The 24,718-nt window shown below is 40.4% G+C and overlaps 3 protein-coding genes across 6 annotated transcripts in view; 1 reads left to right on the top strand and 2 right to left on the bottom strand.

Annotated features, from left to right (window-relative positions):
- Positions 1-2,511, bottom strand: part of pdzd8 (PDZ domain containing 8) — a 44,527-nt gene extending 42,016 nt beyond the window's left edge. Inside the window, exon 1 of the mRNA XM_083694420.1 lies at positions 1,533-2,511. Within this exon, the coding sequence (XP_083550546.1) occupies positions 1,533-2,416 (884 nt within the window). The 5' untranslated portion in view covers positions 2,417-2,511. The remainder of the gene's footprint in view (positions 1-1,532) is intronic.
- Positions 2,512-5,282: 2,771 nt separating this feature from the next.
- Positions 5,283-11,806, top strand: edaradd (EDAR-associated death domain). Of its 4 annotated transcripts, none has more exons than XM_083695679.1 (6): positions 5,283-5,474; positions 9,362-9,420; positions 9,839-9,881; positions 9,995-10,059; positions 10,694-10,742; positions 10,899-11,806. In XM_083695679.1, the coding sequence occupies exons 1-6, from the start codon at positions 5,417-5,419 to the stop codon at positions 11,285-11,287; spliced, it is 663 nt and encodes a 220-aa protein (XP_083551805.1). In that variant the 5' UTR covers positions 5,283-5,416; the 3' UTR covers positions 11,288-11,806. The 4 variants fall into 4 exon arrangements, with proteins under 4 accessions (XP_083551805.1, XP_083551804.1, XP_083551803.1 ...); XM_083695678.1 differs by having other exon boundaries at positions 9,989-10,059; XM_083695677.1 differs by having other exon boundaries at positions 9,362-9,429; positions 10,899-11,507.
- Positions 11,807-12,672: 866 nt separating this feature from the next.
- On the bottom strand, positions 12,673-23,036 carry LOC310823021 (uncharacterized protein). The gene is made up of 5 exons (XM_083695675.1): positions 22,964-23,036; positions 19,755-19,811; positions 19,082-19,205; positions 18,782-18,957; positions 12,673-17,885 (listed from the first exon to the last, which is right to left on the bottom strand). The coding sequence occupies exons 2-5, from the start codon at positions 19,755-19,757 to the stop codon at positions 13,164-13,166; spliced, it is 5,025 nt and encodes a 1,674-aa protein (XP_083551801.1). The 5' UTR covers positions 19,758-19,811; positions 22,964-23,036; the 3' UTR covers positions 12,673-13,163.
- Positions 23,037-24,718: the final 1,682 nt, after the last annotated feature.

The following is a 24,718-nucleotide window of genomic DNA, read 5'->3' as shown; positions in this document are numbered from 1 at the left end:
TGTTTGCCTCCGTCATACAGCCTACGCAGAAAATATGGTGCATAAAAGGAAAGTCTGTTCATTTTTGTCAGGCACAAGACAGCGTTTCATTGATTTTCAAGGAAAACAATATTCCTTCTCTCACCCTCCCTGGCTAAGTCAACTGCAGTAGCTGTAATAACCTGATACATCTCACAGATAGTTACACATACACACTGTAGGCTCATGCAAATCCATAATAGCATTACTGTCTTGAGATATTGATATAAATAGAAAGGTTACATGCAAACAAGCAGGTAGCCTACATCATTCACAAACATATTAGCCTAATTTAAAGGCCTGAACAGAATGGTCTAATGCAATCTTATACACACGACACACACACGCCTTTCAAAGAGGCAACAGATCGCAATTTCTTGAAATGAATGCTACTCCAACAATCATAGCAAAATAAAGTGACAGGAGATATGATGGCCAAAGGTGGCACCACAGAAAGGTTGACATTCCAATGCAGATATCGCTGCAGTCCCAGCATACCAGTGTAGCTTGTCCAAACATAACACAGACAAGCCAGCTGCATGGGTCAGTGTGCCATGTAATTGTGGGCACCCATGCTGAGCCCAGTTAGTGCAGTCACAGTGTTTGTGAGAGCTGATGTTTAAGACTATAGTTTAATTGTAATTTTTTTGTTGAGTAAGTGATGCCAGTTCAGAGTTACCTGTAAGCCTACTTCAATTCAACTGGCTACAGTTATTGAGCATCCCCATACCACAGGAGTGGATATTAGTGAAATCTGCAAAAGGATGCCAGGCTTTATACGTGCAGGTCTGCATTATGCAAAAACAAAACAGAAAATACAAGCTTTGCTGACATATTCAGAATATTGTATGTCATACCCAAAAATTATCAAATATACTAGATACTAAAATGTGACTGGGACTGAGAGACAATAGAAAACGTGACAGAGAAAGTGATAGTTGAAAGTCTTAGAAAGCCCTCTTGTTTTGGTGTTGGAAAACTTTCTGTGTGCCTATTTCACCTCAAGCTGTGGTAATTTCGAACCCTTCTCAATGTAGTGACAGGGCACTCCTGTGTCTCAGAGGGATATAGGCCTACTGTCCCTTATTATTTCAGAGCTTTGCATTTATGATATCCCATAAATGACTTCCTTTGCAACAGGTGCTTAAGACTACTGACACCCAGCCTATCTAGTGACACTGAGTACAACCTGCAAGTATAAAATCTTATTTAAAGTTGAAAATGTAACATATCACTGTGTAGGCCCTGACCATGTTTCTCACTGTGGACCAAACATTAGTTTAGGAGCACCTATATGCATCTCATCCACAGATCTTCTGTGTGACACGTTATGTTTGTTTCATTGTCCCCCAATGAAAGAGGAAGGGAAGGGGAGATAGGCATACACACATCAAACGTGTATCATCAGTAGCACCAGACAACAGCATTAGGCCTGCACTAACCATCTCTTTTCAGGCATGACATGATGGTGACTGACATGCAGACAGTGTATTGGGTCTCTGTGCAAGTTTTACCTGATTTTGTAATTTGGCAGGGTGTGTTTCTTTTTGATGACACGCTTCAACTGGTTGACAATGATTGAGGTGAGCTGAGGCAAGGGTCTTCCTTCGAACTGTGACTTTACCTCAAAGTCTATCAATGGGTCTTCAAGGAATGTGAAGGACCAGTGCGTAAAAGGCATCCGAGTGAACTGCAGCTTCAGTCTTCCCACCACACGGGTCATTTTTACGAACAGGTACGCAGACTTCCCAAAAACTAGGTCTACGTCAATTGCCAAATGAAACCCGCCATTGTATTCGAGGTCCACCTCAAAATTAAGTTCATCGGGCATACCATCCTCATTTAAACTAACCGGTTGCATTAGTTTGGCCGTTTTGAACACGGGCAGAGAATGACCCAGGGAAATATCCCTGAGACTGAGTCCCTCCAACAGCCGACCTGCTGTCTTGGTTTGCAGGAGCTCTTCGAACTCCACCTTGATCTTTTTGGTCAACCAGTGTCTAACCACGGGAGTGTCGCGGAGCTCCCTGAACAGGAACAAAAAGATAGCATTTAGAAAATTGCACGTCTCCGGTTTGGAGGTGTGAAGGGGTTCGTTTTGACAAGGCGGTGGCGGTTGTTGTTTAGGGCTACTGCTGGTAACAGCCGCTTCCTGTTGCCGTGGAGAGATGGCCTCTTGCTGCTTGGACGCAGCAGATGCTGTGTTGTCTTGTTGTTGTTGGCCTGATTCGGCATGTTGGTTATTAAAGTAATCCTTCAATGCGGGATCAGGCACTGCTTTGACATATTGCACTGTCCTAGCTATAGACTCGGGGCTTCTCCGGTAAAGCAGCAAGAACTGTAATACCAATGTAATGAGTGCTCCAGAAAACGCGGAAATTAATATCAAGTAAATCATTTCGCGCAATGGCTCTGCCGCCGTCCCCGCGTTAAAATGTTTTCATATTCCGATGTTCAACCGTATTAACAAAGCAAGTTCCACCTGGTCGCTCACAAAGCTGCCGTATCATCTGCCTCTTTCCTGGGGCTCAAGCTCCTCAGCTGATTGGGCGAACGTACTACGTAGTTGTGCGTAATGACGGAGTTGACTAAAAGTATATATCGTCGGTCGAGCCTTGAGCTGTGACCGAAAACCAAAGCCACCTACCAGTTTTACGCATAAGATACCTGACATTAATGCAGCACGAATAATGCATTATTTCAATAATAAAGCGATTTTGCTTTAAATATCGATTCACCCAATGACTTGATATAGCCTGAACTATTTTGTAAATAAAAGTGCATTTTGACTCTTATATCCGAATAGGCCTATGTATAATTATGTGCATGCCCCATAACGGAATCTCATGCGCTGTGATGTGCTTGAGTCTCGTGAGTCTTATTTACTGGGCAACATCTGTGCAAACTTGGTTACTCATATGTGACCTATTTATATGTGACATAGATATATTCTCAATTCACAATAATCTATAGTTCAAATTATTATTCTCTTGCATTTTCCACAGCGCATTTCCACAGAAACGTTAGGAACATATGCTGAACATATGCTGTACATCACTCAATAATACAGTCTCTATGTGTGAATTGTGATGCAATTAGCCTACAGTATGTTTTCTTTTCACTTTGCGCAGGACTTACCCATGAAGTACAGCAGATGGCAGCAACTTACATTTGAAACAAAAATGTTACTGGTCCTATAGGGTCAGCTTCAAGGAAAGACATGTTCATGCCTTGGTTTTGTGCAGTAAGGGTGGAATCCTAATTTGAGATCCGCAAATGTCCGAATTACGCGCGCACATCTCGTGTTAGGATTGCATCCTAAGTGACCAATTTTTTAATTTATTTTTTATTTATCATTTATTCATTCAGGGGTCCATTCGACCAAGATCTCTTTTTTAAAGGTGCCCTGGTTACAAAATGTATACGCATCACTATTATTTAAATCAAGATTCTAAAAGGACACAATTTACACAGGCAATATTTTTACAAACAACAACCAATTATAACACCAGCACTCCTCCACTGAGGAATCCATAATCTACTATGCCAACTGCCCCATAGTAATACATTAATCGTGGACCAAAAACCTTTGACAGTGTTGACGTGGGCCATTTGACCTGTCATATAGCCTATTCCTGTTCATAAATCTGATAGGACTGGTTAGGTGAACGCAGTTGGTGGAAGCTCCGTTTATTGATTGGTTTTGAATCCATCCCCACATTGCTTAGGAGCCCTCTATTCCGGCCTTCCAATTGAGTGAACACCAAATGAGAAGGTCATGGGAAGGGATAGGGCTGCTAAGGGAACCGTGCGGTTATATAAGACGATTGACTGGTAAAGGTGATTCACTCATTCATGACTCAGGACAATTTGTGTTTTTCATTTGATTGATTACATTTGCTCTTATGCACAATGGCAGTATTTTCCGACTGCTTTGATGCTAAATAATATCAACATTTGTGTGTGCTCAACATTCAAAACTATTAACACAAATATCAAAATGGATTTCGAAACTCTGAACACATTTTCAATTGATTGAATACAACACACACCTAGCTAAACCACTTTTTCATACCAAATATTCACATAACTTTGCCTGCTTTGAGCCACAGTATCTAACTATGCTAATCCAACTGCTCGAAACCGATAGCCTAATTACTGAACAATTTGGTCCAAATTCTGCTGTGGATACTTAGATGGTTTATGAGAACGTAAACAGACTGGTAGACTTTTAGATCATACAAGTAAAAATATCACATAAGACATTCATTTTCACATTTAAAGCATAAAACAACTACACCAAATCACACACTGTATGATCATGGTTGTAATAGTAGAGCACCATTGCATCACATGAAATAATGCTCTATGTGCACAATGCAGTGTTACAATACTTGGGTTGTCTGGATTTCATTGATATACTGTATATATACATATATATACATCTATATATACATCTGCTGTGTTTTGTTCAAACAGATAGATACAGTCATATAGGTGATAGCATTATGGTACTTGCCACATATTGCAATACGTGGCCATGCTGAATATGGTAGGAATCAGAGTGTATACACCGTTACTACAGACTACTTCAAAAATATCATATTTGAAACATGTATCATGTCTTTTTTGCTATGTTATGAACTGGTTGGTAGAGTGAATGGTGAATATGATTATCTCTTGAGTTGATGATTAAAGCAAAAGTGGCATTTCACAATATATTTGAATTTTGGGTAAATTCTCCCAATCTGACAGCTGTCCTCAATGAAATTAGTGCACAATGGAGGGTTTTGAACTTCAGACAGGCACATTTTTACAAGTATTAACAGTTTTGAGTTTTGTGTTAAGAGTTTTTAAAGTTGAGCACACACACATTTGATATTAGCATCAAAGCAGTCGGAACATGCTTTATTATCATTGTCATAAATCCAATCTAGACCAAAAGAATTGACTACGTCACATAAAATAGAGTTCCATATCTTTATCGTCAAACAACTGAACTGAATATCACAAGTAGGTGTACGTCTTGATCAGTTGCGGCTGTGATCACTGGAGTTTGTGTATCTTCTTTTTTTATCTGTCGTGGGGAGAGCATCGCGTAGGTCAGAGGAAAGTTCTCGACACCAACCTCCTTTAGCTAAATGTCTAGATAAGTTACCAGACATGCCACCTGTGGTCAGCCAGGGGGAGGAGGCGCATCTGTTGACTGTATGTCTCAGCACTGAACTTGAACTTTTTACTTCACCCACTGAGAGTCACTGAAACTTCCGCCTCTCAACGAAGCGCGACGCACTCTATTGCCGAGTTGGCATCCCTCATCGCAAGTTCGAGTGATTAGGAGGCTTGGCCGTTGTAATTATTTAGGCCACTTATTACATGTAACGGACCGTTCCCCTATATGTGCAACATTATTGGTGTTAATATGACCAGTTTGAAGGCGTTTAAGGAGCCATTAGGTAAGTCAGCCAATTCAAAAGTGACTGCTTCTCTTGTATGTCCTTTACATTTTCATTTACCGGTAATTTGACTATGTCATGAATGTAACCGTGATCGTATTTTCTATCGTCAATGCAGAGGTTAAACATGTGTGTTATGTCTGCGTAGCCTATAGGCAACTATGACAATAGGTATGGTTTCATTAGCCTATGCCTATCTTTTAACAATGTCTCATCTATTAATAGTGTAGGCCTACACATCCAACACAAATGTGCATAGTGCTTGGCTAGTTAGTTATCATATACACACTGGAAAGCCTGTATTTCATTGATGAAATGTCAATGAAAGTGGCAATATGCCCTGCTCTCGCTCCTCCAAGCTTTAACCACAAGTCGCAACTTCCCGTAAACGTAAAAAGAATTATATGAATGTCATGCTAGTATCAGATGATTGTGTCATATTGGTCAGTCTAGGCAACAGCATCAGCCTACTGTATGTATTCAATTATAAAAGTCAGAAGTAGGCTATGTTAACATGTCCAGTTTGGCCAATGTGATTTCATGTAAGTCAGATAAACGTACAGGTTTATCCCCACTATGAGGAAGTGATATAGTATCCAGATAGTATGCCAATTGAATGGCAAACTACTGTAGGCTTAATATATTTTTACAATGCCATGTTGTTAAATAAGCATGTTTGGCTATATGGTTAGCTTTCATTAAAAGATGTTTAAACTACTTTGGCAATCACCCTACAAGGGCTGGTGTTGGTGCAGGCTTTTGTTCCAGACACATGGTAAAACACCTGATTCCACAAATCATAGTTGTTAATCCAAAACATCAAGAGTGGGGGTGATAACCAAACTGACCTGAACACATTATCATGGGCATCTTATTATCCCTAGCCTCATAAGGAATATGTTCTCAGCTAACAGATGTGGTAAAATGAATGTTGAATAAGATTCATCAGATGTGTTACTCTTTTGGCTGTAACAAAAGCGTGCACCTACTCCAGCCCTCGCCAGGTGAGATTGCCCAACCCAACATAGATGGATGTTTTGTGTGGTGGATGAAAATGCAAATCATCCTTTGAGCTTATGCATATAGTGACCGGTAGGCTATTTCATTGGACAGATACCTGTTGGGTCCTGAGGGTGGTTTCTCTGGACAGATACCTGTTGGGTCCTGAGGGTGGTTTCTTTGGACAGATACCTGTTGGGTCCTGAGGGTGGTTTCTCTGGACAGATACCTGTTGGGTCCTGAGGGTGGTTTCTTTGGACAGATACCTGTTGGGTCCTGAGGGTGGTTTCTCTGGACAGATACCTGTTGGGTCCTGAGGGTGGTTTCTCTCTTGAATGAGCAGAACAGTGATACCACACTGTAGCACAATGCACCGATTCTTTCATGTAAATGTCTGTGCAATGTCTGCCCTCATCCTCGTGTCTTGGTGAACAAGCTCTCTATTCTTTAGCATAGTTTCAAAGCCATTGTTAATTACCATCTCTGCTGAGGCATACAGGATGATTTTCTATTGAATAGAATACAGCTGTCAACTGCAGCACATGATTTAACTTACAGTATAGGGGCAAAATCAGTTTTTTTAAACTACTGAACATGATGGAACTTGCAAGTTTGCAATCCCTATACATAGCTTGAGCCACCCCCCCCCCACACACACACACACACACACAAAATCCACAATCATCCACCATGCAACTTTCAAAGCTTGTATACCAGACATATTTTGCTTTAGTAATAGAAATGGCAGGTATTAGCACACCATTCAGCTCAAACCATGTGTAAAATCATGCTTTTGTCTGTGCAAAGCAAATGCACCATTGCACAGTCTGATAAGACGTTACTTATCCTTCCATACATTGAAGGTATGGGTGGTCAAAAAGGAGAAAATCTAGGTTCATCTCTGTGGAATCATGGCCCAGAGCGATCTATTATGATGTGGTTTATATTTCATCTCTTGAACTTCATCCAGAGCGAGTAGTTACATGTCTCTGCATTCCCAGTGAAGGAGAAACAATGCTCAACTGATCTGGGGCTCTGCTTACACTTGCTGATTAGCGAACCTGGGCCTGATATGTCTCAGATAGCAGTCATGAGTGGAGCATGGTGGGATGAAACTGAATAAGCATCGTTAAAGGATCCGTGTACAAACGTTTTGTGCAACTGCAATAACATATTTGTAATAGCAGCAGGAAACAGGAAGCATAACAAACAGTGTAGAAAACAGCTTCCTCTGGCTTCAGGCTTCTCAGATAACTTCCATTGACTGACTTTTAGCTGGCACTCATCACTTGCTGTCTCAGGATCATGTATGACACATAACAAAATTATTTACTTTACATGAAGTTTTAATCTAAGTTGTTCTATACCTGTGTTGTAATGCCTTTTATTACTGTGGTAATAAGATTGTTTTAACATTGTAATTTAATGACATTCTTTGTAATTACAGTCATGGAGTTGAACAGTTTTTGTTGCACAGAAATAGTTACAGTCCCTATTCTACGAGTGTAAAACAGATACCTGCCGGGTTGTTATTGAAAAAGAGAATGTATTTAGTTTGTTTAGTTTGGATCCCCATTACTGTCGCTGTTGCTACTGAAACTGCTGTACTCTTCCTGGATAACCTAGCTGGATGACTAAAGGTAATACATAAATAGTAATAAAAACCAAAACAACTCAAATCCATTACTATTTAATTTGAAAGGAATTACAGGTACTAAAGATACAAGATTTGATCTCTGTTCAAGCACAACCAGTCAGATGTTCCCTTTATTCAGCATAGTGGTAATATGACTTTGCAGTGTAACTCTTGGTCATAGTTCAGCCTCCAGTGAAAAAACAAAAAAACAATGTGACGTCTTGACAGCATTTGCTATCTTGTGGGCGATATGGTCAATAAATAGACTGACTTTCCCCCATTGAGACACCTTACCTCTCCATACAGTAGTAAATGTTTCAGTGGTAAATTGGTATGGTGAATCAGACACTTGGGTAGAGGTGTGTGTGTGTGTGTGTGTGTGTGTGTGTGTGTGTGTGTGTGTGTGTGTGTGTGTGTGTGTATGTGTGTGTGTGTGTGTGTGTGTGTGTGTGTGTGTGTGTGTGTGTGGGTGTGTGTGTGGGTGTGTGTGTGTGTGTGTGTGTGTGTGTGTGTGTGTGTGTGTGTTGGTGGACTTTTGTCTATTCCTACCATTGAACAACTTCATTCTCAGTGGTTACATTATCACTATGTGATAATGTTTGAGGTAGTTACAATGGTATGCCCACCCATGGTTGACTGTTGAGCTTGTTTATATTCTTGCCTAGTTTGTATGTTCTTAATGAACATATTCCTAAATGTTTCCTTTAGGAGATAGAATCTTAGTTCACTTGAATGATTTTTTCAAATCCAAGGTTCCCATCCAAGTTTAAGTGAGTGTCAGCCTTGTAGAGTGTAACTTAAGAAAGGTCAGAGCCGCTCTTAATTTGGGGCCCTCAGGTCTCACACAATGGCCTTACAGTGACGTAGACTGATGCAGGCCTGCATGGCCTTGCAGAAGTATTTCATAGGGCTTAAAAGGGGGCTTTGTGCTTCTCTTGTACCTCATAATACAATTTTGTTGATCCACATACACATACATTACCAAGTCTTGAGTACATCAAAGGAGATAATGTCCTTAGCCTAAGTTTATTATAATGTTGTGACATCACAAGGCATGATCAGTATGTCAGTGTAAAGTCTCCACCGCAGTGTATGCACACCGCTGAACACATTCACACATCAACATTGACTTGGTCTAATTAAATCAAAGACAAGATGACATATGACAATTATCCTGAACTCATCTCTTCTGGTCTTGTTCTTATTCATATTTGTAATGTCCCTGGCTTTTACACCTGTGTTGTCTTGACAGGTAGAACCATCTCCGAACCAGTAGAGGACACAGATACTAGTAGCTTCATGGCAGAAATGGTAAGGCTAGTAAGTGTTTTGGATTTTATAAAATATATAACATACAGTATGTTTTTTTTTTCTTCTTACAAAATAATATAACATAACAATGTCTAATTATTTGATCTGTGTTAGAGTCTATGTTGTTTTCAAAAAGGCCCCGTGTAAAAGCATTAACACAAAGCTGAGCACAATATTCTGTGATTTATTTCGCCTAGGGACCAATTTAGCAACAAGTTGTAACAAGCTGCTCTGCGTTATCCTAAACACCAGAGTATACTTTTACTCCAGAGTTGACTTTCTGATTTGCAATCTTTCTGATTTCTGTAAGCAAAGCTTTGAGGCAAATACATTTAAAATATATTGATCTCCAGTGGCTGGTGTACTTTTTTCCAACAATGCTGACCATATGTTTTCCACTTAATTTTTTCTCTCTTAGTCCTTGAAGTCTAACTATCCAGTCCAAGTCACAGAACCTCAAGGTAGATGCCCTAATCCTAAACCATGTATCTGTTCACACAATGTGTGCCTATCAGTGCTCTCTGATGAGAAAGTATCCACTCATAGTAAATGTATCTTCTCCTTACAGATACAGTGACATTGCAGCTACGTTCTATGCCACCTGGTTACCTCACCCCTCCCTCAGACAGAATAAGACAGGTGGGTGGACCCTGTGGAATGTTTTTTTCAGTGTTATTGTAGTGTTGTAATGTTGTAATGTTTCTTTACAGGATGAACCCCTTACTTGATAAAGCTCTAAATCAAGCACCCCAGTATCAAATATAGCATTACCCCAGGCTATCTGTAATGTTTTATCAAGCGCCCCAGTATCGAATATATAATTGTCCCAGGCTATCTGTAATGTTTTACTTGATAAAGCTCCAAATCAAGCACCCCAGTATCAAATATATAATTACCCCAGGTTATCTGTCATGTTTTACTTGAAAATCTCAAAATCAAGCACCCCAGTATCAAATATATAATTGTCCCAGGCTATCTGTAATGTTTTACTTGATAAAGCTCTAAATTATGCACCCCAGTATCAAATATACAATTACCCCAGGCTATCTGTAATGTTTTAGGGGAGGGGAAATAGTGGTTGGTGTCAAAACCCACAAGACCGTTGTATTGTTTGTGAGTCATCACTTTTTCCATAGGAAAAGTAGCTCAGTGGTGTGAGTTTGACAGTTTAGAAAGGCTTTCCTTTTTCATTGTAAAGTATCAATTAGATTGTAAAGAGTGATACTGAATCATATTACAACACAATGTTTTATATTCCCCCAATCTGTTGCAGCCAGTGGAAGATGGTGTAGAGTGCGTCTGCACAGGGTCGATTTCTCCAGGTAAATCCAAAGTTATGATACTCTTAACACATCATTCTGGACAGCTGCAGTACTCCTATACATCATACCCCCTAATAGTTGTTGGATCATAAATGTGCAAACACTGTGAATCATTTAAGCTACTAGTAATGTTTCCACTTTATCCTTTTCCTATAGACTTCCCCAAGGAGCTGCAGTTCTTGAACAACCCCTGTGAGAAGTGCTGTTGCTCAGCCCCGCCTCCCAAGATCAGTGACCTGATGGATGACAAGGACTTGCTTGACTCACTGCGTCTCAAGCTGGACCCGAACCATTGCACTGTCAAGAACTGGAAGAACTTTGCGAGCCGCTGGGGTATGAGCTACGATGAGCTGACTCTGCTGGAGCACCGGACCCAGGGCTCAATGTGCCACAGCCCCACGCAAGAGTTCCTGCTGCGCTACAACCAGAAAACCGTCACCGAGCTCACCGAACTCTGCCGCATCTACCAGCGCATCGACGTGCTGCGGCTTCTTCAGCGCTGGATGGAAAACGACTGGCCCTCCCGCTGGCAACAGGCTAATTAACTTCTAGCCCCCCCCCCCCCCACACACACACACTTATCTTGCATCACAATGACCAAAGAGTTGGCTTTATAGTTGGCACATGAAGGTCTTGGATCAAGCTACTCCACCCCCAATAAGCCCTCAGAAATTATACATTTACTTTTTTTCATTTAATTTCACTCTATTGAATCAGCAATCACAGAGAGACTTGGACCTTTTGTTAGAAGAGATACATTTTTATATAACAACCAGTGATTCCCAGATTTCAGAAGGGTTTGTGTTTAGATGGAAGACAAGTGTGACATGTTATGACTCCTGCGGAGTTTATTGAAGCAGGACAGGACTGGATTGGACTGATCATCATTGTGTACTTTTTAGCAGCACTATATTTCTCATCAGCTCAACCAGAACATGACGAACCCACTGTTTGATTACCACGGTTAAACTTGAAATCTGGTAAATAGAGAGCATAAAAGCTTTGAAACAATACCAGCAATACATAGTTGGATGAAGCTAGATCTCCTGTTCTAGCACTTTTCTGTCCAGTTGTACCTTGCTAGCCATATGAAATGTACCTGTCTCGTCCAAGAAAGGGAGGGAAACATCACTCTGGGTGTAAAATATCCACACAGTTTTCATGTGAGGTATTGGATTGTATCATCAGAATTCAAAAGGTCAGATTCCATGTCTTTTTTTTTGCTGTTAAGACAGCTAGAAAATAATCAGATCTGTATTGGATATGCGAAAAAATCGGACATACAGTAGGTCGTTTTAAAGCTGCAGTGTGACAATGTGGGCAGTGTAACAACCTGTTAATGATGTTCCCAGTAATTACATGTCTTACTACACAGGTATAGGAGCAAATTAATGTGTTACCATGTTTTTGTGTATGCCCAAGGGTGAACTTTTGAGGCAGCATAATTTCACTCTTTTTACAAATTGAATCCAAACTTGTGATTTGAGATTTGACAGTTCAGTTACACATATCTTCCGTAAAATCTTATACTTGTTTGGATATTTTGACTGTGGTCACAATATTTTCCCCCACTTAAAATAAATAAAAGCTTGATGTCTTTTAATTTCTATTTATTTCAAAATCTTTAGTTGTTTATACCAGTATAAGCTTCTTGCAAATCTTTTGACCTTGTTTTCTTTTTTTGTAAGAGCTTTCAAAGATAATATTATCAGCAATTATTTGAATGATGTCTGTAAAAGATAAACCTTTGAAAATAGAGTTATCAGGCAACCTATTTGTTTTATTTACTTCTGTGTGTGGGATTATTTCACCTTTATTTTGAACTCAGTGTTGAATATGAAATCAAACTCTAATTTTTCTCAAACAGCCATTTTCTCATTTTTCTTAAATACATTTCAATTAATCATGTAGGAGTTGTTAAAAATGCAAAATTACAATTTTAATATAATTGTTTATTGAATATAAAAACATGTAATAACATTTCACTGTTCAACATCTGTCAACGTTTCAGATTGCAATCACTTCTTAGGTAAAACATGTGGTCAATAGTCATTATTCAAGTAATGGTGAACAATGTTTGGGAAAGATTAACATAATTTAAATATCAGTTTAAGTACACAGTTTATTAAAACATTTTGCTTCATTTTGCTGCCAACTGTTTGAATATAGATGTAGTATATACCTGTAGGTAAAAGATAAATGGAATACAAAAGGATGTCTGAGACAAATCTACAAAGCAATTATTACATATTTCTGTTACATTGTTCATGGACCCAAACCACATCCTGAACGTGGATTAAACCAAGTCATACACAAATCATTTTGTAATGGTGTGTGGGATTGGTTAACATTTATCTATTTACAATATAGTTGCATTCATGTTGGTTTACTCCTAGTTTACAGGGCTCACAAGGCTGGGAACTAGGAGGAATCTGCATCTTTGATATTTAGACCAAGCATATTGGAGAGGCTTAGTGACACGCTATCATTTTCCTCTGATGAATTTACTACAGGGTATTCCAGGCCTATTCCAGATTCAGGCTTTGTAACTTTGAAAGTCCCTCTTTTTACCTTGGTGGAACTGTCCGCATCTGATGTTGTGCTAACATCAAAGTTAGGGGCAGTGAGCTCCCCTTTTAGACCAAGATCACCTTTCACTTCTGGTGTCGAGACATTGACTGTGGATGTTTTTGCTTTAAACATTTTCAATCGCTCCATGATGTCAATAGGCCCTGAGGGTGATGTCTCCTTCCCTTTATTATTTAACGATAGATTCTCTTTTGGCAAGTTGACATTGGTACTGGCTGTGGTAGCGTCAATCTTTGGTGTGTCAATGCTAACAGCCCCAGCAGCATCTTGGAGGCTCTCAATGCTGTTCTTTGGCAGTCTGTGGAATTTAAATATGGGTACCTCCACCTCAATGTTGGACAAATCAGTTTCTGATTCATCTTCACTTAAATCTTCCTCAGTATCCGAGTCAGCATCTTTGTCTTTTGAGGATCTACCCCACTTGAAGGGCCATTTCAACTTACTTTTCGGAGAATCATCCTTAAGATCCGCATTGAGGTCAGCTTCAGGCAAATTAACTTGAAATTCTGGCTTGTCAGTGCTGGCCTCAACGTTTGGGGCAGAGAGACTCAGCTCAGGTGAATGGATCTCTCCCTCAACTTTGGGGATGGAGACTTCCATGTCAGATGTTTCCAAATCAGCACTGGCATCAATCTCTGGTCCCTTTATTCTGGGTTCTGAGAGACCAAACTTTGGCATCTTAAAATGAGGCATTTTCAGTTTTCCAGAGGGAGCATCAATGTTGATTTCTGGAGCTTTCAGATTGACCTCAGGGCCTTTAATGTCTCCTTGGGGCATACTCAGGTCAGTGTCTGGGACACTAACTTTTCCTTCAATATTTGGGGCAGAAAGATTAATGTTACAAGCTTTAAAATCCTCATCAGGGCCATAGAGCTCAGCTTTTGGTAGATTAAGATCTACATCTGGAACACTGATGTTACTTTGAATATCCGGAGCTGAGAGATTGAGGTCTGCTTCGGGTACATTTAAGGCTTCCGTTGAGGTTTCAAAACCAGCCTCAATGTTGGGATCCTCAACTTTAGGACTTGGTAGGCCAAACGTTGGGAGCTTGAAATGAGGCAATTTGAATTTGCCTGAGGGGGCACTGATGTCTACATCCGGAGCTTTTAGATCTACCACAGGTCCTTTGAGATCTGCTTTAGGTACATTGATATCTATCTCTGGAGCAGGGATTTCTCCTCCAATCTTGGGGCCAGAAAGGCAGAGCTCTGGTGTTTTCAGTTCTAGATCAGGCCCCTCCAATTCTGCTTTGGGTATGTTTACATCCACGTCAGGGGCTGATATGTCCAAGTCAGGGGCCTTCAGCCCAGCATCAACATCAAGTTTTGGACCTTTCACTCTTGGACCAGAGAAGCCGAATTTTGGCAGTTTCATTTTAGGCAACTTGAATTTTCCAGAAGAGCCATCAAGATCAACATCTGGGGTTTTAAGATCCACATCTGGTCCTTTGAGGTCTGCCTTTGGCAAACTGATATCTATATCTGGAGCAGGGATTTCTCCTCCAATCTTGGGGGTAGAGAGGTTCAGTTCAGATGTTTTCAGATCAACATCAGGGGCTTTGAGATCAACTGTAGGCATATTCACATTGACATCTGGAGCATTGATGTCTCCCTCAATTTTTGGAGCTGAGAGATTGAGGTCGGGTGCTTTCAGTTCTAGATCTGGCCTTTGGAGATCTGCTTTTGGTAAATTCACATCAATCCCTGGAAGTGAGACATCCAAATCTGGTGTCTTCACATCAGTACTGACATCTAGTTCCAGTCCCTTCACCTTAGATCCAGATACACCAAAGCTAGGCAGTTTGATTTTAGGCAACTTCAATTTTCCAGAAGAGCTGTCAAGATCCACATCTGGTCCTTTGAGATCTGCCTTTGGCAAACTGCTATTTATATCTGGAGCAGGGATTTCTCCTCCAATCTTGGGGGTAGAGAGGTTCAGTTCAGATGTTTTCAGCTCAACATCAGGAGCTTTGAGATCAACTGTAGGCATATTCACATTGACACTTGGAGCATTGATGTCTCCCTCAATTTTAGGAGCTGAGAGATTGAGATCTGGTGCTTTCAGTTCTATTGCAGGGGCTTTAAGGTCTGCTGTTGGTAAATTGACATCCACATCAGGAATAGAGACACTTGGGGTGTTTAGATCTGCATCAACCTTTGGATCAGAAAAAAATAAGTTTGGCATTTTGAATTTTGGCAACTTGAATTTTCCTGAGGGAGAATCAAGGGTAACATCTGGAGCTTTAAGGTCAACTTCTGGGGCTTGAAGATGCACATCTGGACCTTTTAGGCCTACTTTAGGCAAATTCATATCTAGGTCTGGAGCAGAGATGTCACCCTTCATCTTTGGTGCTGAGAGGGAGAGATCTGGTGTTTTCAAGTCTAGGTCAGGTCCTTTCAGATCTGCTTTGGGTAAATTTAGATCAGAATTTATGTCTGGGAGATCAGCATCTACATCAAGTTCTGGTCCTTTCACTTTTGTTCCTGACAAACCGAATTTTGGCATTTTGAATTTTGGCAACTTGAATTTTCCAGAGGGAGCATCAAGGTCAACATCTGGCGCTTCAAGGTTGACATCTGGTGCTTCAAGATCCACATCTGGACCTTTTAGGTCTACTTTAGGCACTCTGATATTAAAATCTGAGACAGTAATGTCTTCTATTTTGGGAGCTGTAAGGTTCAGGTCTGGTGTTTTCAGATCAACGTCAGGCTCTTTCATTTCTGCTTTGGGGAGATTAACATCCACATCAGGTACTGAGATGTCCAGATCTGGGGTCTTCAGGCCAGCATTGACATCCATGTCATGTTTATGTCTTGGCCCTGATACGCTGAATTTTGGCAATTTGATTTTAGGAAACTTGAATTTTTGATCCACATCAGGACATTTTACTTCAGCATCAGGCAAATTGACATTGACATCTGGAACTGAGACGTCTAAATCTGGTGCCTTCACGTCTGCATTGACATCAAGGTCTGGTCCATTCGCCTTAGGTCCAGACAAGCTAAATTTGGGCATTTTCAAAGTTGGGAATCTGAGTTTCCCAGAAGGAACATCAGGTGCCTGAAGATCTACATCTGGGACTTGTAGGTCAGCATTGGGTAAATTGAGATCCACATCTGGTGCACTTATGTCCCCATTAATTTTAGGAGTGGAGAGACTCACATCAGGTACATTCAGATTAGCTTCCAGATCCACTTCTGGCTCTTTCACCTTTGGACCAGAGAGTCCGATCTTGGGCTTTTTTAGAGTAAACCATTTGAATTTTCCAGAGGGAGCATCAATATCAAGCTCTGGAGCATCAAGGTCTACCTCTGAGCCTTTTATGTTAGCATTTGGTAAATTCAGATCTACATCTGGTGCACATATTTCTCCTTCAATCTTTGGAGTTGAGAGACTCATATCAGGTACAGACAGGTCAGCATCTATGTCCACATCTGGTCCTTTAATCTTGGGACCAGAGAGCCTGAACTTTGGCTTCTTTAGATTAAACCGTTTAGACTTCCCAGATGGAGCCTCAATGTCCCCTTCTGGTGTGCTCAGATCTACATCAGGGCCTTTGACTTCTGTATATGGCAAACTGAGGTCCAAATCAAGTGTGTCAAGCCCTGGTTCTTTCACATCTGCATCAACATCAATATCTGGGCCCTTTATCTTTGGTCCAGAGAGCCAGAACTTAGGCTTTTTGAGTGTTGGGAATTTTATTTTCCCAGAGGGTGCATCAATGTCGACATCAGGGGATTTTACATCTATAGTGGGCCCACTGAGATCTGGTATACTAATCTCGCCTTCAATGTTTGGGGCAGAGAGATCAAGGTCCGGTGTACTCAGATCTGCTTGAACTTTTGGCCCATGAAGTCCAAATTTGGGTTTCTTTAAATGAGGCCACTTGAATTTACTTGAGGGAGCCTCAGCGTCGACATTTGGGGTTTGCAGATCTACCTCAGCTTTTGGTAAATTGAGATCTACATCTGGTGTGCTTATCTCTCCATCAATCTTTGGGGTGGAGAGATTCAAGTCAGGGGCAGACAGGTCAGCGTCTATGTCCACTTGGGGTCCCTTTACTTTTGGTCCAGATAATCCAAACTTGGGCTTTGGAACTGTTGGCCATTTGAATTTTCCTGAGGGAGCCTCTATGTCCACATCTGGTGCTTCCAAGTCCAAATCTGGAACATTTAAATCTACAGCTGGGGCTTTGATATCTAGTCCCGGGGCTTCTAAGTCTGCGGATACATTCATATCTTCCTTTGGTGCCTTTGCTTTTAAGTGAGGTAGATTGAAGTGTGGCATTTTAAATTTTGGAGCCTTGTATTTCAATCCACCAGACTTAACCTCTGGTATCTGTATGTCAGGTGTGTCTATGTCACTTTTGATTTCAGGCCTAGACATTCCGATGGTGGGCATTGTGAACTTTGAACCATTTAGGCCCCCTGTTTCCAGACCGATGTCTGCACTTCCATCAGTTGCAGGTGTGTTCAATATCATGTTGGGCAATTCCCCATTGGGGGAATTGATTTCACTCTTCAAACCTCCTGCAGCATTACTGTCTGCGAGCATCTGTAGACAATCAAGTAGCAAATAAACATAGTGTTAAGTGGTACTCTGTTTATTTGACTAATGCTAAAGGTACTGTACTGTATGGATCCATACACTTTATCCATGGATACATACACTTTATTGGGTAACACTTTAAGTTGCCTATACACCTGTATAGCACTATAATTACTGTTGTAACAGTAACATTCTATTAACATATAGAATATTTCACTTGTATAATAACATTCAACTCCATTAATGCCACAACCTGGAATGGTTGAAATGGCAAATTCGCTGGCCCACCAATTTGGGTAAACAACACTGCTTCAGTAAATGAGGCCTAAAAGTTGCCTAAGGGATACAATGTAGCTGCACGACCGCCCTTAAATGTTTGGTTTTATAGCAAAATTATAGGGAAAAAGCAGCATAAGTTACTTATGCAGAATGCATCTTTCTTCCTGCTCAGATCAGTCCAAGAGGATGTCAACATCAAGCAGTACTGGCAGGTCAGTGTGCTGCTGAAAATACAACCCTCACTACAATTTTGGCGTAAAACTAAACTTTTGAGGACAGTTTCATAGCTAAACTGTGTCTCTGGTTACTTTTATGAAACACCATGTTTTCATGTTCTTTACACCAAGTGGTGGAACAGCGAATTCACCCTTTCATCGATTTTGGATTACGTCTTTAGTATGTAATGACAAAGCACTTACCAATGAACAATAGAAAGTTAATACAATGTTAGAGTAATTCCAGAGCTACTTCACATGTTGGGGCAAGTTAATGTAATGTGTGACCAACATATATAAGATATACATCATTTGAACCTTTTAAAATGTAATTATTTAACTATTATGGTAGCATTTTGCCATGACTGCTGGCATGAATGACCAACTAAAGTTGATATTGAAACTTACATCCCCAGGACCTCTGAGACCTCCGTCCAGCGAGCCAAGGCTACCACTGGCTTTAAAACCCTTTTTTGTCAGGACTGTGATGTTCTCATCATAAGGCTCCATGATCTTGAGTATCTTGATCACTTCATCTTTACTGAGATGGTCCAGGTGTATGGTAGCAGCAACAATCTCATCTCCTAGTAAGAAGATGGCAGAAAAAACTCTGTAAACTTGTAAACCAGGTCAATTTACTTATATGTAATTCTGTTATGCTTTATATGTTTGATTAGATTTGTTTTTGAGCAAATATTGACATTTTACCTTCTTTTAGGCCACTCTTATCAGCAACACTGTGGTCTGTGATTCCTGATATGACAACTCCTCCTCTCTCTGAATCCTCCAGGACCAAGCTTGTGGAATAACTTCTTTTCCGACTTTCACCATTCTGGTTAAAGGTCAAGTCAATTGTTAAGGCTGGTCATTGTTTTAAGAACCTCATCTCTAGCCTATTGCACACAGTGTATATAAGCAAGAAATAACAATTACTAAAACCTGGCCTTCGTGGGAATGAACTGAGTAAAGTATTTGCCATTATTTGATCTTAGCAAATCACATGACTCACACAGCTGCAAGGTGTAGTGTGCAAGCACTGGGGGGAGGTTCTGTAGGAGATAACTGATACAGTAGGAGATAAAGCCAATGGCTTTGCATTGCAAGCTTTTCCAGATCTTTGTATTGGGTTACCAAGGCCAAGTTTGACACATTAGTCAATCAGACCTTCCAAGCATTGGGCGGAAGTGTCTGGGAACAAGATTAATGTTTTGATGACTACATATTGATTGAACAGTGTTTAGGTAGTATGCCATTCTATCATCAGGCTCACTCAGGTTGAGTGAGTTGCTCACTCTTGGAATGCAGTTGCTTCTCTTGGGATGCAGTGGTTGGCAGTTTCAAAACATCAAAAAACTTGAAATTATTGAAATATTTTACTCACCATGATTTCTTGTGTATTTACAGCTGCATATCAAGAAAAATGTTCACACTATAACCTCTGAAAAACAAGAAAAAAAAAGGTGTTAGGAGAGAAGATGGACCGCTTTAAAAATTAGACAATTTATAAACTAAGTAGACTGAGTTCAATATTTGTGGCCACATCACCTCAATGGAACTAAGTGAGAAAGTTCATTTGAGTTGATTTGTCCATGCAATGTTTAACTCGGTCTACTTGCCCCCCATTGTCTTCAGACAGATAGCGTGATTGGCAATGAGGAGGAAAACTAGCAGAGCGGCACCTGCGGACACCTGACGTAAGACAATGCTTGCCCCCATCACTCCCATAGTGTTTGTTTGTTAGCGGTGGCTAAAGATAGCTGAAGTTAGTAGTGGCTATTTTAGCAACTCTGAACCATGGATTGCAGTTTCTCCTGGCCCATGGGTAAGGAACCATCTGACTCTCAAGTGTCAAAAAGGGAACTATCCCTTTAAGGGATTATCCTGCTCAAAATGTCTCAATAGGTACACTGTGAATGACTACAAATTTAACCAGCAAAGAACAGGATAATGCACGTTTACCTCCAATGAAATAGATATGGAGGTATCATTTCACAATAAGAGGATTAAATGATCATATTTGTAGTATTTCACTACAAAACTCAAGGCCTTATTTATGTCAACCTGTCACAAATAATGACAGTATCAACATTTGGTGATGTATCCGGTGGTGACAATTTTTCTGAGGTGAAAAACCACATCCTCTCCCAAAGTACATTTACTTTACATTTATGGCATTTAGCAGACGCCTTTATCCAAAGCGACTTACAACAAATACATTTGTCTAAGTAAGTGAATCATCTATCCATCAGTCATCATAAGATAAAGTTATCAATGCTCGAACCAGGGGCCATAGGCAGTCACAATGCTAGAAGAAGGATTTAAAAAAAAAAAAAGAATTAATAGGAGAGAAGTCAGTCAGTCACACACACACACACACACACACACACACACACACACACACACACACACACACACACACACACACACACACACACACACACACACACACACACAACCTAATGCATGTGTGAACACCTCAATGCATCTATCCACTCAGACCTTTACCCTTGAATTACAAGACTGAGCTTTGAGTAAAGGCAAGTGAGGGCATGCTTTGTTCACTTGAAGTGTGGGGAAGCTTTCACACAAAGCCTATGTCTTACCACAGTCTAAGGAAACACAAATCCCCCCAATACATGGCTAATGAATCACCACAAATAATTTCAGCTTGATCATAGATTAGATTAATGTCATAGGGATGCTACTCATCTCAATGAAAAAGACAGCTGTCTTTCAAAGTAACACCCTTGATACAACACAAGAGCACAAGCTTTAACAACACAAGAACATAAGCAAAGCATGTGATAACCAATTAACCAATTAACTAACCAACCAAAATTGTCATGGGCCTACACCTCTCTTACATTATGAAATAATTTCAGTGTTAGTTGATTTTACATTTATCTCCATAACTATGCTAAACCACATCCAACACAAAGCGCTCTTCCTTTTAGTTTTTGTCTTGTTGATTGACAAACTCGGTGACAGCAACACCCATACACAACCTCACTCTTCAGGAATTCTAGGCATGGCCTTTGCCAGGATACTCAGGATGCAAACCAGTTGGTTCAGATGTATGCTAGATGACAAGCCATATCCCGAACCACTGCCGCATACCTCTCCCTGGTCACACCCACTACTCATGTACAAATGTAAATCACCTGCATTGTGATGCTGAGGGCATGGCAGCATGACAGACATTGTGTAATCATATAGTCTTCCAAAAGTTATTACAGCAGCACTAATGCTTTCTTTTAAATTGTAGAACTCCATACTTTTGGTTATACCCTCTCTCTGAAATGACCAAATTATAATAACTAACGTATGTTGCTCAATCCCCAACGAGTGAATGATAGAGGTAAATCCAGAGTTAAATCCAAGTAGTAGGAGGATTCCTGATTACACAACCAAATTCTAAATGTATGGAAATATATATAATGGGGAAAAAAACATGTTCTTTTTTTTTTTTAAATATGTTTTTAGGGCATTTCTGCTTTATTGGGATAGAGACAATAGAGACAATAGAGACACTAGAGATTGACAGGAAGGATGGGAGAGACATGCAAGGAGGGATGACATGCAGGATATGTCAGGGGTCGGAATCGAACAAGGAACCTTGCGATTACGTGGTATACGCATTAGTGTGCTACGCCACTAAGCGCCCCACAAAACATATTCTAGATTATATTCTAGTACAGGCCTTGGACGGCCAAAACGTCATGCTTTTTATAGTCTAGAACACTTTGATCGAGAGTTGCGCCTCTTTCCTCTCACGGAAAACATAACATAGAAATGTAGCAAATATACCATTCGATGCAATACAATCTCATATACAGCAATATTGGCAACAAGTTCCCATAGTTTTAGGAAAATGCACTATAAAGACACTAGCAACATCCACTTCACCAATCAAGATAACTGGTCAAATCTACCATGACACACAAATGTCAATATCATCCCCATGAAATTACTGTGTTGAATATACATGAAATCTACTCTGACATGACACATAAGCAGACATAAATTAGTTAAATGGGTGTGTATAACCTCAAACATCTATCACAGGAAACTGTAGTGGTCGAAACAACTACACTGAAACCTGCAAACAGCAAAACAGCTACAGTATCTATTGAAATATAGCTGCGTAGTCACATATGCTAGTTTTGCCATTTATTTTTGTGTCAAGGCAATTTCATGAGGAACTGATAACTGAAATATTTCTCATTTCACATGCAGTTTCATTTCACAGGTACATCCATCAATAGCTTTGTCATATCAGAATAATAATAATAATCATTACAAATCGTTACATTACATTACTTCTCTAGTAATGAACTTTATAGTAATTCCCATTGTACAGTCAAGACCATTGACATCACTACTATTCTGGGGTGAGTTTCCTGAAAGCTTTGTAGCACACATGGACAAAAAGTGATCTTTGTATTATGACGCTTTAGGGAAACTCAACCTTCATTGGTTAAACATTCATGTTTGGCATCAATGCTCATATGTGGTCACACTGCTCTAACTCCTACAGTATGCTGGGGCTCCACTGGGCTCAGATTGTGACATGTAACTTGGAGGACTCACCCTATGATGCAGTCAGAGATGCGTCCAACTGGGAAACTGCAGGCAATGTTGTCTCCTCTGTACCTTAACTGTTCTGTCAGCCTCAGTGGATCTGTCAGTTAAATGCCTTCTCTGACCGCCACCTGAGCCGGAGAACAGGTTAGGCAGCACCCCCCCCCACCCCCCCCTTTCCGGTGACAGCCGAAACCTGCTTAGAGAGATGTGGCAAAATTAAAGAGAGAGAGGTACACACCACTCCTCTTTAACAGGCGGAACCAGGAGAAACAAGAATCAGAGGCCTAATTGCAATAAATAAGGTACACCCAGCAACACTCTCTCTATCACACACACACACACACACACATGAGTGGCAGAGCTAATGGAATCTGAAGATATTGACCATCTGTCAGATTTGACCTGAAAAGTGTAAAGCTACAGTAGTACTGTATGAGTGATTTCTTTTGTATCATCTTCAATATCAAGATATTGTTGTGGTATGTTGTACCAGACCACCTGACCATTGACTCCTACACTCTATCATTATCATCACCCTAATCATCATCATCATCATCATCATCTTCATCGTGCTTGTATATTCAGTTTATCTGATACAGTATACTCTCTATGGACACCAAAACTAGGCATGCCAGTGAGTCACAGTCCAACCCATTTTATGGATTAATACAATGACAATGACAGTGTGGAGAGAATTCTAGTATTCAGCTTACACTTTCACTTCCTGATTTGTTAGAGTTAATAAGTGAACATGATATCACAGGATGAGTGTTTTTATACTGTTACAGATGATGCATGGTCACATGTGTTTATCCGGCATCAGGTTAAGAGACAATCTGTTATTTCAATTAACAACATTTGCAAATAGTACCTTGAGGCCTGTCCGTACTCTGAAAATAATCCCTAGCTCCAGCCCTTCAAGATTCAAGATTCAAGATTCAAGATTCTTTATTTGTCACGTGCATACAAGTATACAGTGAAATGCAAAAGTACCTAGCCCCTGCTATTTCAGTGATCTGCAAAGACCAAATAGTTGTTTTCAGACTGGGCTAGAATCATATTTGCCCCTCCACTGGGGGGGATATCAACAGAAGTCCATTCAGTACTGCTCTGAGATCAAATCATATAATAGAGCACAAGCCTCGCCTTGTAGGTAGAGAGGCAACAGGTCTTGACCCTCCTTCTAGGGTGTGGGGCAAGGGCTTTCAGAGGCTGTCATTGCATGTGTATGGCCATGTACCTTCTGATAGATAAATTAATTCAACAGATGTCTAGTTTCTGTCCTTCCAGTCCTCCAGGCAGATAGCTGGGAAATAGGTATCTGGAATGCAGGATGGCTAGTCTTTGCAGAAAATCTTAAGAAAAATTAAGAATATGAAGAAACACAGCAACCATGAATAGTATAGGTTTACTGCCATGATTTCTGAAACAGCTCAAAGCTATTTGTAACCTGCCATTGTTATAACTTTGTGGGGTGTCACACAAAGGATTGTGGGTATGAAATAATCATGCCAGATGAACAAACAGTGAGAGGAGCTTGTTGTACACTACTAGAATGGACAAAGACCTACAGTACACAGCAAGGAAAATAACCAGATGTTCTCATCATAATGAATGAAAACAGCACATGAGGTTGTGAATTTGTTCCTACATGTCTGCAACCAAGTCAAATGGCTTTGAGTCAGAGGAGAAAAAAGGAAGGCTTCTTGATTCATGTTTCACTTACTGTCTCGAACTTCAGGCCTAAACATGTACTCTCAT

The sequence above is a fragment of the Argentina silus genome, assembly GCF_951799395.1.
Source record: "Argentina silus genome assembly, chromosome: X".
In the NCBI taxonomy this organism is placed as follows: domain Eukaryota; kingdom Metazoa; phylum Chordata; class Actinopteri; order Argentiniformes; family Argentinidae; genus Argentina; species Argentina silus.
This window is presented reverse-complemented; position numbering and strand designations above follow the sequence as displayed.